We start from the raw sequence: 15,552 nt of genomic DNA, 5'->3' as shown, positions 1-15,552 counted from the left end.
AGTGGAGCTAACTCAGCACAGGCTTACTGCCTTCACAGATGCTGTTCTACAGTTTTAACAGAATGGTTTTATATACGTTACTTGATCTGAGAGGATTGGTCAGGCAGCAGTGGTCCCTGAACTCCCACCCCAGACTCCTTTTCCTAGAAGAGTTTGAGGCGTCTCCTGAGCCCGGCTGAGGAACGTGAAAGACTTGAGTGATGTGATGTTTTGGGTTTTTTCTCCGCACAAGGCCACAGCTCATAAAGGATGTAATTTTTTTCTCTCTCGCTCTTTTTTTTTGGATGTGCCTGTATTTGTATTCTTTTTTCTTTTTTTGCACCATACAACCTTTACATAACCAAAGAGTTTCAGTAGAAGAAACTTCACTTCTCAGAAAGCAGGCATTTATTACAAATAAGGAAGCACAAAAAGTCCTGAAAATACGCTATTTCCAGGTTGAGATGAGATGGGCAGCTTTGGTGCTGATTCTTTGCTTTGAAGACAGAGAAGGTCACATCACTGAGAGATCTACACAAAAACAGTATTAATGATTTGTTCAGTGTTGGGCATGGTGCTCGGTCCAAGGGGCACATGGGTCTTCAAAGTCTCCATATTGCTTAAAGACAGGCAACAGACGGAGAAACAAAAAGTACACATTACTGTAAGTGACTTGATGGATATAAACAGTGTGCACTGTAAGAAGTGCACACGATGGGGAGACATTTCAGGTAGGAGATCATTCTGAGGTTCTGGCATTTGAAAAACTGGTGTCCAGAGAATTAGAAGATGCCAGCCGCTGCACCTAGGGAAGGCGTTCTGGAAAGGATTGGGGAGGTCCTGGGGCGGGGAAGGATGGGGGAGGCCGAGGTGATGGGAGAAAGCTGAGCAGGCCGGGCCTGGAAGAGCCAGGCCTTGACCGCCATCGGGAGGGGTTCGCTTTGCTTGGGTATGTTACTTCTCAACTTATGTTTTCAAAAGATTGTTCTGGCACGTGGGAGTCACTCAGGCTGCCATTATGGTAGGCCCGGCGTGATGGAATGGCTTTGTGGTCTCCAGTGGGCAGGCACTTAACCTTTACATCCCTAGTATTTGTTTCATCTTATGGGGAAAAACATTTTCGGATAGTCGGTAATTTTCTCACAGCTCATCCTAGGTAATAGGATGCAACCCCAGACGTGATTCTTTTCAAAGCTCATGTTCTTTCTTAGTCCCCTAGACTTCTTCTTTGAGTTGGCCAACACTTTTATTTCATGAATGTGTGTATCTGTATCTATATGTATATTTTAAAGTTTTAACTGCTACCACTTTTTCAGTATGAAAAGTTGATGTCATTCACTTCTTTCCCAGTGTGGGGATTCTTTCTACAGCACTTTGAATTCAGATATGAATCTACCATTGTTAGCAGCCTTTCCCCCACAATTTTTTTTTTTTTTTAATTCATTCAGCAGTGGCCTCCTCACTTCTTTCCATTTTGAATTTGTTTTTTAAATCAGTGTTTTTAAAGGTGTATTATATTGGATGTGTGAGCTACTTAAGTTCCCAAGTGACCATGTGCTATGTTCTCACTTCCCTTTTTGGTGGAAGATTTTTTTTTTTTTTTTTTAATATACCGAGGAGTTTATAATTTTTTTAATCTATTCATTATGTCTAAGCACTCAAAACAGTGTCCCTAATTTGTGTTAAATGCTCAGTAAGTTTTGTTAGTTGAATGAGTTCATCTGTTAAGATTTGTAAGTATGGGTTCATAACACGTCATGGTATGTGAACTGTGCTTAATGCGCTGGGATGGCTGGGGTAAAGAACAGAGAGATGAGTTGGGATAGTCATCACAAAATCCAGACCATGACCCTGTCCTTCTGGTGTCATAACGTTTACAGCTCCATTCCTTCCCACTGGCATCCGAATAATTCACTGTGAATCAACTTGAAAATCCTATCGTCTGTTATGTGCCCCTCCTTTCTGAGACTTTGCATTCTGACTCGTTCCCTTCGTCAGTTCTGTTCAGTGACTTTCGTGGAAGCTCTTCTGCATCAAAGCCTTCCTTGGGATTTTTCCCAAGGCTGGGTACACTGGTCTTTATCCTCACATCAGCCGTTGCTTCCCATCATCAAACCCAATAGATACTGAAATCTTACCTTCTTCTTGAATTTTTTTTTCTAATAGTAAAGTAGGTTAATCGGAGAAGGCAATGGCACCCCACTCCAGTACTCTTGCCTGGAAAATCCCATGGATGGAGGGGCCTGGTGGGCTGCAGTCCATGGGGTCGCTAAGAGTCAGACACGACTGAGCGACTTCACTTTCACGTTTCACTTTCATGCGTTGGAGAAGGAAATGGCAACCCAGTCCAGTGTTCTTGCCTGGAGAATCCCAGGGACGGGGGAGCCTGGTGGGCTGCCGTCTATGGGGTCGCACAGAGTCGGACACGACTGATGCGACTTAGCAGCAAAGTAGGTTAATAGTGTTCTTGGCTCCGCTGTCCCAGTACACACATACATACGTGTCACTCCTCACAGTATCCCCCCATGCCTGTGTGACTTCTGGCTGCTTATGGTAGGTAAACGGCTAGTAACTATGAATCATGTGCAGAATGGGATACGGAAGAATCTGAATCATTGGCAGACACCCTTTGGTATCAACAGGCCCATTTTCCTCAGCACCTTTCAAAAGCCTAGTTCTGTGTATTTTTGTTTGGGGGTCACACAGGGCCCTCATTGCAGGAAGAGAGCTCTTCATTTGCTTGTGCGGGATTCTCTAGCTGTGGCACACAGGCTCTGTCGTTTGCAGCAGGTCTGCTCAGTGGTTGTGATGCCGTAGTTGCCCCTCGGCATGTGGGAATCTTAGTTCCCTGACGAGGGATCGAACCCGAGTCCCTTACATTGGAAGGTGGACTCTTAACCACTGGACCACCGGGGAAGTCCCTCTAAAGCCTACACAAGTTGGTGAAAGGAGCCTTTGTCTTAACACAGTTCAGCAGCTAACTCATGATCACATTAAGAGACTGTTTTTAACACAGGAGGACATCACACCAAGTGTCAGGAACTTGCTGCAAAACTAGCATGCCAAAGACAAAGAAGTCAGAATCCTAGATCAGCTACTGACTTTAACCCAGGGACCATTTCTGTTTCACTAGTTTTATTACTTTGGGTACTTGCAAAAATACTGCCCACTAGTAACAACATGATTCTTCCTGTTACTGATGATTTACTGACAGCATACTTTGTAACTAGTAAGTCAGAGTAGCAGATGAATGGTGAAAAGGTTTGCAGCCCTGTTTTGTGGACACTGAGTGACAGTTTGTACAGAGGACGACGACCCCCTCCCATCCGTGATGTTCAGGCAGGCCACCTGGCCTCATCAGCGCAGGAGTAGTTTGTCTGTAAGCCCAGCGTCATCTTCCAGGAAATACACATCCTTTAACAAGTCTACTTGCTCAAAGACATTTCTATGCCGCTTCAAACAAAAGACATTAGCAGGCAAAAGACGACTGAAGGCAGCTCTGCCTGTCTGCTCAGTTACAGTCTGATTCCCTGAAAAGACTTTTGACTCAAGTGTTGGCTCCCCTGTCCGGATGGTGGGGTTTCTGCTTCCTTTTGTTCAGCCTTGTAACTCCAGCTACATCTCCTGAGACATTTGCAAAGGAAGTAAATACAGGCAGTGGCTGGGAAGGCTGGGTGTAACCATGAGCTGTGTTATTAGGATGTTCAAATATAAACAGTAGCAGAAACACTGCCAAAAACAAGGCAGTTCCCTCTCCACTGAAAATATGCACGGCTCTATTTTCTGACTGATGGGAACACAGTTTAGGTGTGGTTTAGATCATTCCAAGGGACCCGAGGCTTCATGAAAGGCGTGAAAAACTACCAGGATGGTCAACATTTTTTTTTTGCATCAACTTCTCCCATCCCATGTTCCGTATGCACTGTAACTCACCAGAACTTTGGATGCTCGGAGCCTGTAATGTCCACAGTCTGACTGTCGTGGAGATACAATGTGGACAGAGTTTGTTTTTTAGCTAAAGAATCACAAATGGAGTCAGAGCCAGAAAGTGGTTTTGGGTGGCTTATTCCTCCAAAAGATGTGGATATTTAATGGCACAGTCTCTGTTTTCCTCATTTCCAACTGCTTGCTAAACAAAATTTCAGAATCATTTTGATCTACTCCTCCTACCCATTTAATCAGTTGCCAGTCTTGTGTTTTGGTATTAGTTCAAAGATTCCGTAGAGCAGCACCTGGATAAAGGGCCTTATTGTTTCCTTTTTTTCTTCTTAATCTCAAATTATTAGCAGTCTCAACACTGTCGTTTCTGGTCCATCTCCTAATTCTGCTGGCAATCAGATTTCCTGCTAAGCCTAGGCTCAAGATGGCTAAAAAGAGTGTCAGTGGTACAGAGAACAGTCTGTCACCCAGTAATGTAGAAACCTGGGTCTTAGCGGTCACCTTTTGGAAAGGAGACTACCGTGAGAAGAGATGTGTTACCGTAAGTATGATCAGGGCCTGGCATTTCCTCTGGTCTGTAGCAAGCGCTCTGAAAACATCCCAGTGGAGCCACGCGGGGTGTGTGGCCTTTAAGTTATCTCATTGTATGAGTGAGAAACAGTGGAGCTGTTGAAAAACAGACCTGAGACGAGGGCAAATGTATCGGTCACACCGGTGTTTCTGAAACCAGGCGGGAGGAGGGAGAGAGGTTTTGTAATCCAGTTTCTGCCTCTTAAATGGCTTGCTTGTGTATACTCAGCGCAGTACTTGTCACACGTGAGCATGATCTGCTTGGGGCTGCTGTCACTGTGTACAGGATGTGGTCAAAAACGCTGATGCCCCTTTTGACATTCTTTCCACACTCGTGTCTGAGGACTCTGTCCTCTGGTTAATGGCACTGACCACGATTGGTAGCATCTGGCCCAGATTACCAGCGCTGCCTCCAGCTGTGGGCTGCCCGACAGCTTTTCTCTAAACACGCTCGCTTCTTGGAACTGCCGCACACCCACTCTGTTGTTGTAAGGAAATACATAACATTGACCACACTTGAGTGTACAGCTCAGTGGCATTAAGTACGTTCACATTGTCGTGCAGCTGTTGTATCACCACTGTCCAGAACTTTTTCGTCTTTGCAAATCGAAGCTCTGTACTCGATAAGCAGTAACTCTTTGTTTCCCCTGCCCCCAGTCCCTGGCAATCACCGTTCTATTTTTTTGGCTCTAGAATTTGACTACCCTAGGTATCTTATGTAAGTGGCATTGCACAGTATTTGTCCTTTCATGACTGGCTTATTTCACTGATTATGATGTCTTTGGGGTTTATCCATGTGGAAGCAGGTATCAGAATTCTCTCCTTATTTTAAGGCTGAATACTACTCCGGTGCATGTATATACTACCTTTTGTTAATCCATTCATCTGTTGATGGCCAGTTGGGTTGTTTTCCCCTTTTGTCTATTGTGAATAGAGGTGCTGTGAATATTGATATGAGCACCTGCTCTCCGTTCTTTGCGGTGTGTGCCCAGAAGTGGAACTGCTGGGTTTGGGTTGTATGGTGATTCTGTTTAAGTTTTGGAGGAACCCTGTACTTTTTTCCACGTTTTTACATTCCTAAGAATTTACGTGCACACAGGTTTCAGTTCTCTGCATTCTCACCAACACGGGTTATTTTCTGGAGGTTTTTTGTTTGTTTGTTTTGGAGTGTGTGTGTGTGGTTTAAATACAGTGTGTGTGTATATGTGGTTTAAATACAGCCATCCTGGTGGGTGTGATGCAGTGTCTCCCTGTGGTTTTGATTTATTTCGTTCCGTGACTGCGCGCTCGCCGCTGCGCTGTTTCTGTCTGCACGCAGCCAGCCTCCCGGTTTCTTCACCTGCCGCTGTGGATCACCCGCACGAGCACCACCAACAGCGTGTCTTTCCTCTTGGCACGTCCATGTGGCTCCCTCTCCATTTCACACTTTTCTCACCACCTTTTACTCGAGCAAATGAAACTAGTGCCAGTCTTTCTCTCAATATTGATGACTTTTAAGCATCTGAAAGGCATCTTGACACTTCAGACTCAACCTAGTCAAAGAGAAGGCCAAGGCACCACTACCGTCTGCTCTGGATCTCCTGTCTGTTTCTAAGCGTGGAGTCTTTATCTCTCTCATTTCTGTGGATTCTGCCCTTTGTACCGGCTCACTGGCCTGCTGCTTCCTCGGTGTCCCACTGGGGCCACACGTCCCCAGCCCAGGGACGCACCCTCCAGACCAGAGCTGCCTAGACTCCTCTTACTGGGCTGTGTCCTGGTTGTTCCATGCTTTCCTTCCTTGCTTGCCTGTAGAAAGGAAAACTTCCTACAGTTTTCCTAGGATAATACCGATTTTTTCACTCCCTTGATTATGTAACTGGGGTGAGGGGCTCACCTTGGTGGAGACTCACGGCTGCCATGTCTCCCATTCTTTCCTCAGTCGTACTTCTGACCACCCTTGGGCTTTTCATACTCCTCAAAAACTTGTAAGAAGAAGTCTCTACTCTGAGTTGTGAAGCCGTCTCCAGAACCACTGACTGGACACACAAACGCGTGTTTCTGGGAAAGAGCGGTCCCTGGCTTCCCTCAGATCCTTGAAGGAGTCTGTGCCACCGAAGGCCACGAACTCCAGCTCTGAAATGTCCTGGCGGCCTTGCTCAGCCTCTCTTTTCCATGGCAGGCAGGACTATCCAGTCTGGAGTCCGTGGCTGTGGAGGCCTGATAATCCATGAGCCCATATGGTTATATGCATTGTCCTGGGATGTGGAGGCAGGTACAACCCTTGATGCTTTATAGTTAGTTTATTTTTGGCTGTTCTGGGTCTTCGTTGGTGCACGGGGGGCTGCTCTCTAGTTGCGGGTTTCTCACTGTGGTGGCTTCTCTGGTTGCAGAGCACAGGCTCTAGGGCGCGTGGACTTTGGTCCTTGCAGCACGTGGGCTCGGTGGTGGCAGCTCCCAGGCTCTTGAGCACAGGCTCAGTAGTTCTAGCAAATGGGCTTAGTTGCTCTACGGCACGTGGGATCTTCCCAGATCAGGGATGAAACCCGTGTCTCCTGCCATTGGCAGGCGGATTCTTAGTCACTGAGCCACCAAGGAAGTCCATCCTTAACATTTTAAATGAAAGAAGATTCCTCGTACTTTTAAACTGTGGGACCCATTGTGTAAATTGTCACCAGGATCACGATTTGTCTTTCTCTTGCTGTCCTTGACACTGTTTCTTGCCTAAAGTGGGCATGGTACTCCCCAAAAGCTGACTGGCCAGCTGTGTGGTTTAATCAACAAGGTAGCAATAGGAAGAAGGCTTCTTGGGCTAGATTTACTCACTCTTTCCTGGTGAGGAAGTCTCTGATTTACCTGAAATCATACTGATTTTCAATGTAGGTTTTAGTTTGAAGTGTTTGTGAATGAGTCCTGATTCCACAGAAGGAACTAGCTGGAGCTGCATAGCTGTCGGATTTCCTGAGGTTTCCTTGAGTGCTTGGAGGTGGTGAGCCTGCTCAGCACGTCGTTGGTAATTAACTGTTAGTGACTGAAAACGCAGGCTCCTGAAAGCAGACAAAGCCAAGACAAACAAACAAAACATTTCTTTCAGTTACAGCATTTTGATGTTCCGAAAATTGGCACCCCCAGTTTCATATTTGAGTTTTCTCATTATGATACTTTACTTTCTAAATGTTTTTGTCTAATTTAAGCAGTGACTCTCTTTTCCAGCCAATAATCTCCAGAGATGTTAAATGCTCCTTTGCCAGATTTTTTCAGTTTCATATTGCTATTAAAAATTGTTTAAACAGTCGTTGAATTCTGAGACAAAGTTAAGAACAAGAAGAGATACTTGTAAGGGTGGGGAAAGAGCACTGGACTGGGAGTGAGGAAAAATGAGTCCTCACTCCACCCCTAAACGCTCTGTTACCTCCTTCAGGTCCCTTCACCCGCTGTGCCTGCCCCCCTTTCTAATGGATCTGATAAAGGGAGTGGGGTGATCATCTCAAAGGTTCTCCCTTTAGTTCTATATACAAATCATTGAGGATAATAAACTCAAAGATTATTCATTGAGCATCTGCTATCTACTCGTGGGGAGATCTGTGGAATTTTTAAAGGTAGGATTCACTTCTCACAGAGCTTACGGTCTTTTGAGCAGATACAGTTACCAGTACAGTATAGTTCGCACACAAATCTACCATCCCCAAATCTAGCCTCACCCAGCGTGTGGCCTCGTCTCAAAAATGGCGACGTGCCTCCCAATGGGACAGGCAGAGGGTCCCATCCAGGTGACAGTAGTCTGCAAACTTGAAAGTACAATTTAGAAATATAATGGGATGTTTTACAGTTTTAATTCTGGTATCACCTGTCTTGTTTCAGACTCTTCTTTCCAAAGTCACCATAAACCTCACGGTTGCCCAATTCAGTGACTTCTTTTTAAAAATGTATCAGTTCCAGCTTCTCAGCAGCAGTTGGCACTGTGGTCCTACCTTCTCTCTTCAGCCCTCGGCTTTTAACTTCTGTGAAACTCCAGTTCTTCTGCTTATACAGGGTCTGGCCGTCTCTGGGCCCTCCCCCACATGTATTGTGCAATAATGCCTGTGTAAAGTGAAAGAGAGGAGTTGTTATCTGGCCCAGTGTTTCTGTGTGTTACATTTGTGACCTGGGCAGAAATGTATAAAGAATTTCAGATATAGTTTGGCGTTAGAGTGTCTCATTCAGTCTGATTCCCATTTCTACTGATCATAGGACACTTTGTCCACACTCATTTCAGTGGCTCATGTGTGCAGAATGCTGTGGAAGAGTTATTTACTTAATTTTTCCACATCTCTCTCACACCCACTGAGTTCTTAGAGGACTCAGTTCTTTTACTACTACTGCTTTTAAGGCTTGACACAAATGTTTTGATACATTGAGGATATTTAGTACATTTTTATTTAATGAAAGAAAGAAACAAATCTGAGGGTGTTCAGCATTAAGTCTTTGTAGAGTCTTCCTTTTCCTAGAAAGTAATCAATAGGTTAAAAAATAGTTTCCATTTTAAAAGAAAAGTTGGAAGTATGTTTCCAATGAGCAGTCATGTTTAAAACCAGCTGAACCACATGATCATCTTTGATTTACTTTTATATAGTTTGTTTCACTTTTTCTATTTCCTATTCAGTGCTCTGATTTCATTTAGTTTGTTTTCCAGTTTCTCCATCTTTTTTTTTTTTAATTTTTTTTCTCAAGCCTCTATCAAGCTTAGTAGAAAAGCTTTTGTATACATATACATACATAATATGTATAATATATATATTTTTAGAAAACTTATGAATTTTTGCCTACTAAAAAAATTTATGACATTTTGATTCTACTTAGTACGAATAGAATGCTAGATTTCTAATTTAAAAAAAAATGCAACCAGCAACAGAGGTTTACTGTATGGCACAGGGAACTATAGTCAGTGTCTTGTAATAACCTGTAATGGGAAATAATTTCAAAAATAATACACGTGCATGTGTATAACTGAGTCACCTTGCTGTGCACCTGAAACGCTGAAAGTCCACTGTACTTTGATAAAAGAGAGAGATTTAAAAAAAGGGAAAGCTGAAAGTGTATCTCATACACTCACGTGAGATACCATTCACACCCGCCAAGTTGGCTACATCTAAATAGGTAAGAGCAGTAGCAGGTGTTGGCAAGGGTGTGGAGAAATTAGAACACTCGGACATTGGTGGTAGGAACGTCAAATGGCACAGCCACTCTGGAAAAGCCTGGCAAGCCCTCAGACTTTATTAAACGTAAAGGTATCATCGCTTGACGTAGCTGTCCCATTCTTGGGTGTATACTCGAAGTGAAACATGTCCAGTGCTCGTATATGAATATTCATGACAGGATTATTCATAACAGCAGCCCACATGTCTATCAGCTGAAGAGTAAATAGAGTGTGGGCATGTCCATACAGCATTATGGATTATTAGGCAGCAGGGTACAGTACTCATAAAATGCTGAAACACAGATGAACCGTGAAAGCCAAGTGCAAGAAGCCAGCAAGCAGAGGCGTCAGAATGTATGCGTCCGTTTATACAGAACGTCCAGAGGAGGCAAATACACAGGGACAGAACTTACATTAATGGTTGCCTGGAACCGGGAGGGCAGGGGTTTGGGGTAGGGTGTGACTACTGATGGATGCAAGATTTCTTTCTTATGCCATGAAAATGTTCTAAAATTAGATAGTGGCCATGGTTTCACAGCTGTGTTAAGATGCTAGACCACTAAATAGACTATTTAATAGTTAAATAGGTGAGTTTTAGAGAATATGAATTAGGTTTCAACTTGTTCAGTCGCTAAGTCGTTTCTGACTCTCTGCAACCCCATGGACAACAGCATATCAGACTTCCCTGTCCTTCAGTATCTTCCAGAGTTTGCTAAAACTCTTGTCCATTTAATCAGTGATGCTATCCAACGATCTCATCTTCTGTCACCCCCTTCTCCTGCCTTCAGTCTTTCCCAGCATCAGGGTCTTTTCCAGTGAGTCGACTCTTTGCATCAGGTGGCCAAAGTACTAGAGCTTCAGCACCTGTCTTTCTGAATATTCAGGGTTTATTTTCTTTTAGCATTGACTGCTTTGATCTCCTTGCAGTCCAAGGGACTTTCGAGTCTTCTTCAGCACCACAACTGGAAAGCATCAAGTCTTTCATGCTCAGCCTTCTTTATGGCCCAACTCGCACATCTGTAAATAACTACTGGAAAAACCATAGCTTTGACTATACAAACCTTTGTCATATATTTCAATAAAGGTCTTAAAATGCAAAATTGGACATATACACACACAAAATGTAATGTGGTATGCTGGATTGCCAGCATCCGTTGGATCATCAAAGAAGCAAGAGAGTTCCAGAAAAACATCTACTTCTGCTTTACTGACCATGCCAAAGCCTTTGACTGTGTGGATCACAACAAACTATGGAAAATTCTTCAAGAGATGGGAATACCAGACCGCCTGACCTGCCTCCTGAGAAATCTGTATGCAGGTCAAGAAGCAGCAGTTAGAACTGGACATGGAACAACAGACTGGTTCCAAATAGGGAAAGGAGTACATCAAGGCTGTATATTGTCACCCTGCTTATTTAACTTAATGCAGAGTACATCATGCAAAATGCCGGGCTGGTTGAAGCACAAGCTGGAATCAAGATTGCCAGGAGAAGTATCAATAACCTCAGATATGCAGATGACACCACCCTTATGGCAGAAAGTGAAGAACTGAAGAGCCTTTTAATGAAAGAGAGTGACAGTTGGCTTAAAACTTAATCATAAAACGAAGATCATGGCTTCTGGTCCCATCACTTCATGGAAATAGATGGGGAAACAATTGAAACAGTGAGACACTTTATTTTTGGGGCTCCAAAATCGCTGCAGATGGTGACTGCAGCCCTGAAATTAAGAGCTTCCTCCTTGGAAGAAAAGCTATGACAAACCTAGATGGCATATTAAAAAGCAGAGACATTACTTTGCCAACAAAGGACCGTCTAGACAAGGCTATGGTTTTTCCAGTAGTCATGTTGGATTTGAGAGTTGGACTATAAAGAAAGCTGAGCACCGAAGAATTGATGCTTTTGAACTGTGGTGTTGGAGAAGACTCTTGAGAGTCCCTTGGACTGCAAGGAGATCCAACCAGTCCATCCTAAAGGAGATCAGTCCTGAATATTCATTGGAAGGACTGATGCTGAAACTGGAACTCCAGTTCTTTGGCCAGCTGATGCGAAGAACTGACTCATTGAAAAACACCCCGATGCTGGGAAAGATTGAAAGCGGAAGGAGAAGGGGACGACAGAGGATGAAATGGTTGGATGGCATCACCGACTCAATGGACATGAGTTTTAGTAAGCTCCAGGAGTTGGTAATGGACAGGGAGGCCTGGTGTGCTGCAGTTGCAAAGAGTAGGACACAACTGAGTGACTGAACTGAACTAGCTGATCCTGGATTGGATCCTGGAACATTAAAGAACATTAATGGAAAAAGGAATGAAATCCAAAGTCTGGAGTTAATTAACAATAATGTTCCAGTGTTGCTTTCTTTCTTTAAGTTTTAAATTTTTTTTTTTAAACACCAAAGACATTTTGTATTGGGGTATAGCCAGTTAGTAGTCATTAAAGAAGATTCAGGAACCTATAGAAAAGTTAGAGTGGATATTAGTTGTCTCTTTATGATCACTCAGGCACAACCACTCGGTGAAACATTGAATCAGATTAAAGCTTTTCGCCACATAGGTGTCATCAGGAGATTTTTGGCCGCTGCTGCCTTTAAGTATATCAATACTATTTAATATATACTAATTGTCAACTGAACTGAACTGAATTGTCAAAACTGATGGAGTCTGAGATTTCACCCTGCTTGCAAGCTACCAAGTCAGCCTGACAGTTTCATGGCTGCTGTCTGAAGTCAAAAAGCACCCTGAGCATCAGCTTCTTGTTGGTGCTGCTTGCTGCCCTGCTCCCATGGGGGCCACACGAGGGGCCCGGGGAGATGCTGTGTCACAGCTGAGGAACCCCAGCCGTGGGACCCCTGCATTTTTGCTGTGTGCAGTAAGCCTGCCTCACTTTTGTTCTGACTTCACACCTCTGTCATCACACAGAAAGAAACAGTATCTCTGTCTCCAGAGGCTGTGTGATATGTATGGATACATTCTTAACAAGACAGCCTAGAATGAAAGCACAGACAGCGTCCTTTGCTCAGGAGACACTCACAGGGAGATCTTTGAGGAGTTGCCTCCCGTCACTAGTATGTTCTCGTCATTGTTATTCAGAAATCAGTGTATTCCATTAAAGAGATTTGATTTAATTTTAACTTTCTTTCAATATTTATTGTATATTAAATGATACTCTGCTAACTTTTTTGTTAAGTAATACATTATTTTTTGTATTATTTATATATTTATATGTTATTTTGCAAAATGTGTAACTCATTTTCTGTAACACACAAATGCCTAAAATGACATGAAAAGTGAAGTCAGTTCGTCCCTCAAGTATTGACAGTGAAGAAAATTCTGTTTACTCATTGGCCATAGAGTAATGTCTGAAAAGGTGATGAAAACATTCTCACATCAAGAGTTTTAACAAAGTTTCCTAAAATGTTGACCGGAGAGGTGTTGAAGGTCATGGACTGGGAGAGAGCAATGTCATCATAATTGAGAGCTGCTCAGTGTTCTTCACTGTTGTTAAAGGGTCTGCTTTTAAAATTTCTGTTATCTATTTAAAATTTGTTGCTGTGTTCATGGAGCAAAAGTACAGTAATTATGGACCCTTGCTTTTCCTGTTGACAGAGAAACTTAATTCACTGGAAGTGAAATTTGGCTCATTTCAAGTGAGGTGCAGTTCACAGTCAGAAAATCCTTCTCTAAATGAAAGGTTCTGTTTTGTTTTTTAAGGAAAATTTGCTGTTTCCATTCTTTGAAAGATGGGGAGTGGGTTTGTTAAGGTTACTGAATTTGAGGTTTCTTCCTTATACACACTCAAATTGCATTTTGAAAAGGGATACTTTGCATAATCCTAGGGAACCTGCTGAATATTCTTTTCCATTCAAAGATCACTTTCAAATTTTTGGCATCATTCTGTAACACACCAGGAGCTGAAACAGTGATGATGTTTCAGGCTGGTCTCAGCCTCCATTCGTCTCTACTGGGAAAAGAGCTGAAACGAGTCAGTGATTTGGTGTTTTTGTTTCCTGTGGCTCTAGGTTTGCATGGTTTATTTGCAAGCAGTTTAATTTCTTGCATTTGCTCTTTGTCAGGCAGTTGTAATTGGACAGAATGCCCCATAGCTTTCTACCTTATCTCGCTTAGCATGTTTAGGAAACCTGTTTTTCTTTCTCACCCATATACTTTAGCATCTTCTCACCAAAGATGAGAAATTGACAAATGTAGGTCCTTCAAGCCTAGTTATTCTTTGGCAAGAGAAATAATACAAACTTCTTCGAGCTAGTGTGGGGATTAAATAAAATGATATATGTAGAATTCTTAGGATGAAAGGAAATAATGTATGTAGAATTCTTAACCTGATATCCAACATACAGTAATCCTTGAATAAACAGGAATTATTTTTGCATTTGTTTCTGACTTGGATGTGAGATACGTATTTCAACATTTGATCCATTTTACCTGTTAGCTTCTTTTTTCTTTATTTCACCCTTGGCCGCACCATGATCTCCTCTTTGCATGTCTTTTTCTGTTTTGGTTTTTATGCCTGACTTTTACTCAGTCTCTCTTTCTTTCCCTTCAGATAAACCGAGAAAACTGGTGTACCATTGAGCCGTGCCCTGACGCAGCATCTCTTCTGGCTCCCACGCAGAGCCCAGGTAAGTGGGGATTCTCCACCTTCCGGTTTGCTTGAATAACTACATCCAAAATGTCCCTCTTCCAGAGCCACCATCCCACTCTCATGCAGAATGTTGGCGATCTGTCCTTCATGAGCATCAGTGGGATAAGTGAGAAGAGTGTTACGTGATTTGGGTTTCTAGGCCTTTTATCTATCTCACAGCTGAAAATGAACATGTAATTACCTAAATTTCATTTTAGTAGTAAGTTTCCATAGGTGACTTTATAGTTGATTAATTCATCTGTGAAGGCATATGTGCTGTGCATATATATGTACATGTGATAATGGTTTCTTAATATGATAAAACTATAAATATATGTTATTAAGGACTAATCCCAGGTCTCTTGATTTTGGCTGCACATTGAAATTCCCTGGGGAGGTTTAAAAATACACTGATGTCTGGGTCCTACCCCCTAGCGATTCCAATTTAATTAGGCTGAGGTGTGGTCTGAGCATCAGATCTCTAAAAGAGCCTTTGGTTCCTCTCCTGTGTAGCTTAGGTTGAGAATCATAATCTTTGGAAATACTGTCAGCAGTTGAGGCTTTCCTTAAGCACCCACGAGGTATTAGTGACAGTAGATGAGGGTAAAAGACCTTAAGACCTTGGTGGTTAATGACACAGTACATGTTTTATGGTTGTTAGGAGTCCTGACTTCTTACCCAGGTTGAGCCTCTGATTCACTGTGAGGCAGGGTTTGTTCCTGTGTCTGTGCTCTATTGTCATCATCCCTGAGGCCTACTGGCTTTCCTTAAGGGAAGGGTCCAAATGACTGGTGAGTCACTCAAGTACCCTATGGCTGTTCTTGCAGCTGGTAATTTGCATTTTGGGCTCTTGAGTCTGCTTTACCCAACAAAACCTCTGTTAACCTTTTAATTTTTCCTGACTTGCTTTAAAAATTACTGAGTTCTCATTTGCTGGTCTTTTTTAGAAACAGTTTAGCTGTGGATGTATGGCAGTAGGAAGAAATTTAAGAACAAGATGGTTCAAATCCTCTTCCTAAAGAGAAGTTTCCTGCTGATTCTCAACCCTCTGACTTTGCTCCAAAGAAAGTGTTGGAAACAAATATGAGAAGAGTTTTTTTTTTTTCCTATTTTTCTTTCATACAGAAATTAAAGAATATTATTATGCTGTTGTGTTTAGGGTCTCCAAATATTTTAAGATTGACCTTGTTCACAGATGTAGCTGACCCATTCCCCATCTAATCCCCTAGAATCTTCTACTTGAAAGTATACTACTCACTCTGTTTTAGTTCCT

General features: G+C 42.8%; 1 protein-coding gene across 47 annotated transcripts in view; it reads left to right on the top strand.

Moving 5' to 3' along the window:
* Positions 1–15,552, top strand: part of AKAP13 (A-kinase anchoring protein 13) — a 322,778-nt gene that overhangs the window by 210,675 nt on the left and 96,551 nt on the right. For all 47 annotated transcript variants that reach the window (XM_086364736.1, XM_086364735.1, XM_086364733.1 and 44 more), the window contains one exon: positions 14,202–14,277. In XM_086364736.1, coding sequence (XP_086220862.1) covers positions 14,202–14,277 — 76 coding nt within the window. The remainder of the gene's footprint in view (positions 1–14,201; positions 14,278–15,552) is intronic.

Source organism: Bos grunniens, chromosome 21 (genome assembly GCF_055505025.1).
Source record: "Bos grunniens cultivar Pamir isolate PY7600 chromosome 21, Bosgru_T2T1.0, whole genome shotgun sequence".
In the NCBI taxonomy this organism is placed as follows: Eukaryota; Metazoa; Chordata; class Mammalia; order Artiodactyla; family Bovidae; genus Bos; species Bos grunniens.
The sequence above is the reverse complement of the archived record's forward strand: the minus strand, read 5'-3'. Positions and strand labels throughout refer to the sequence as shown.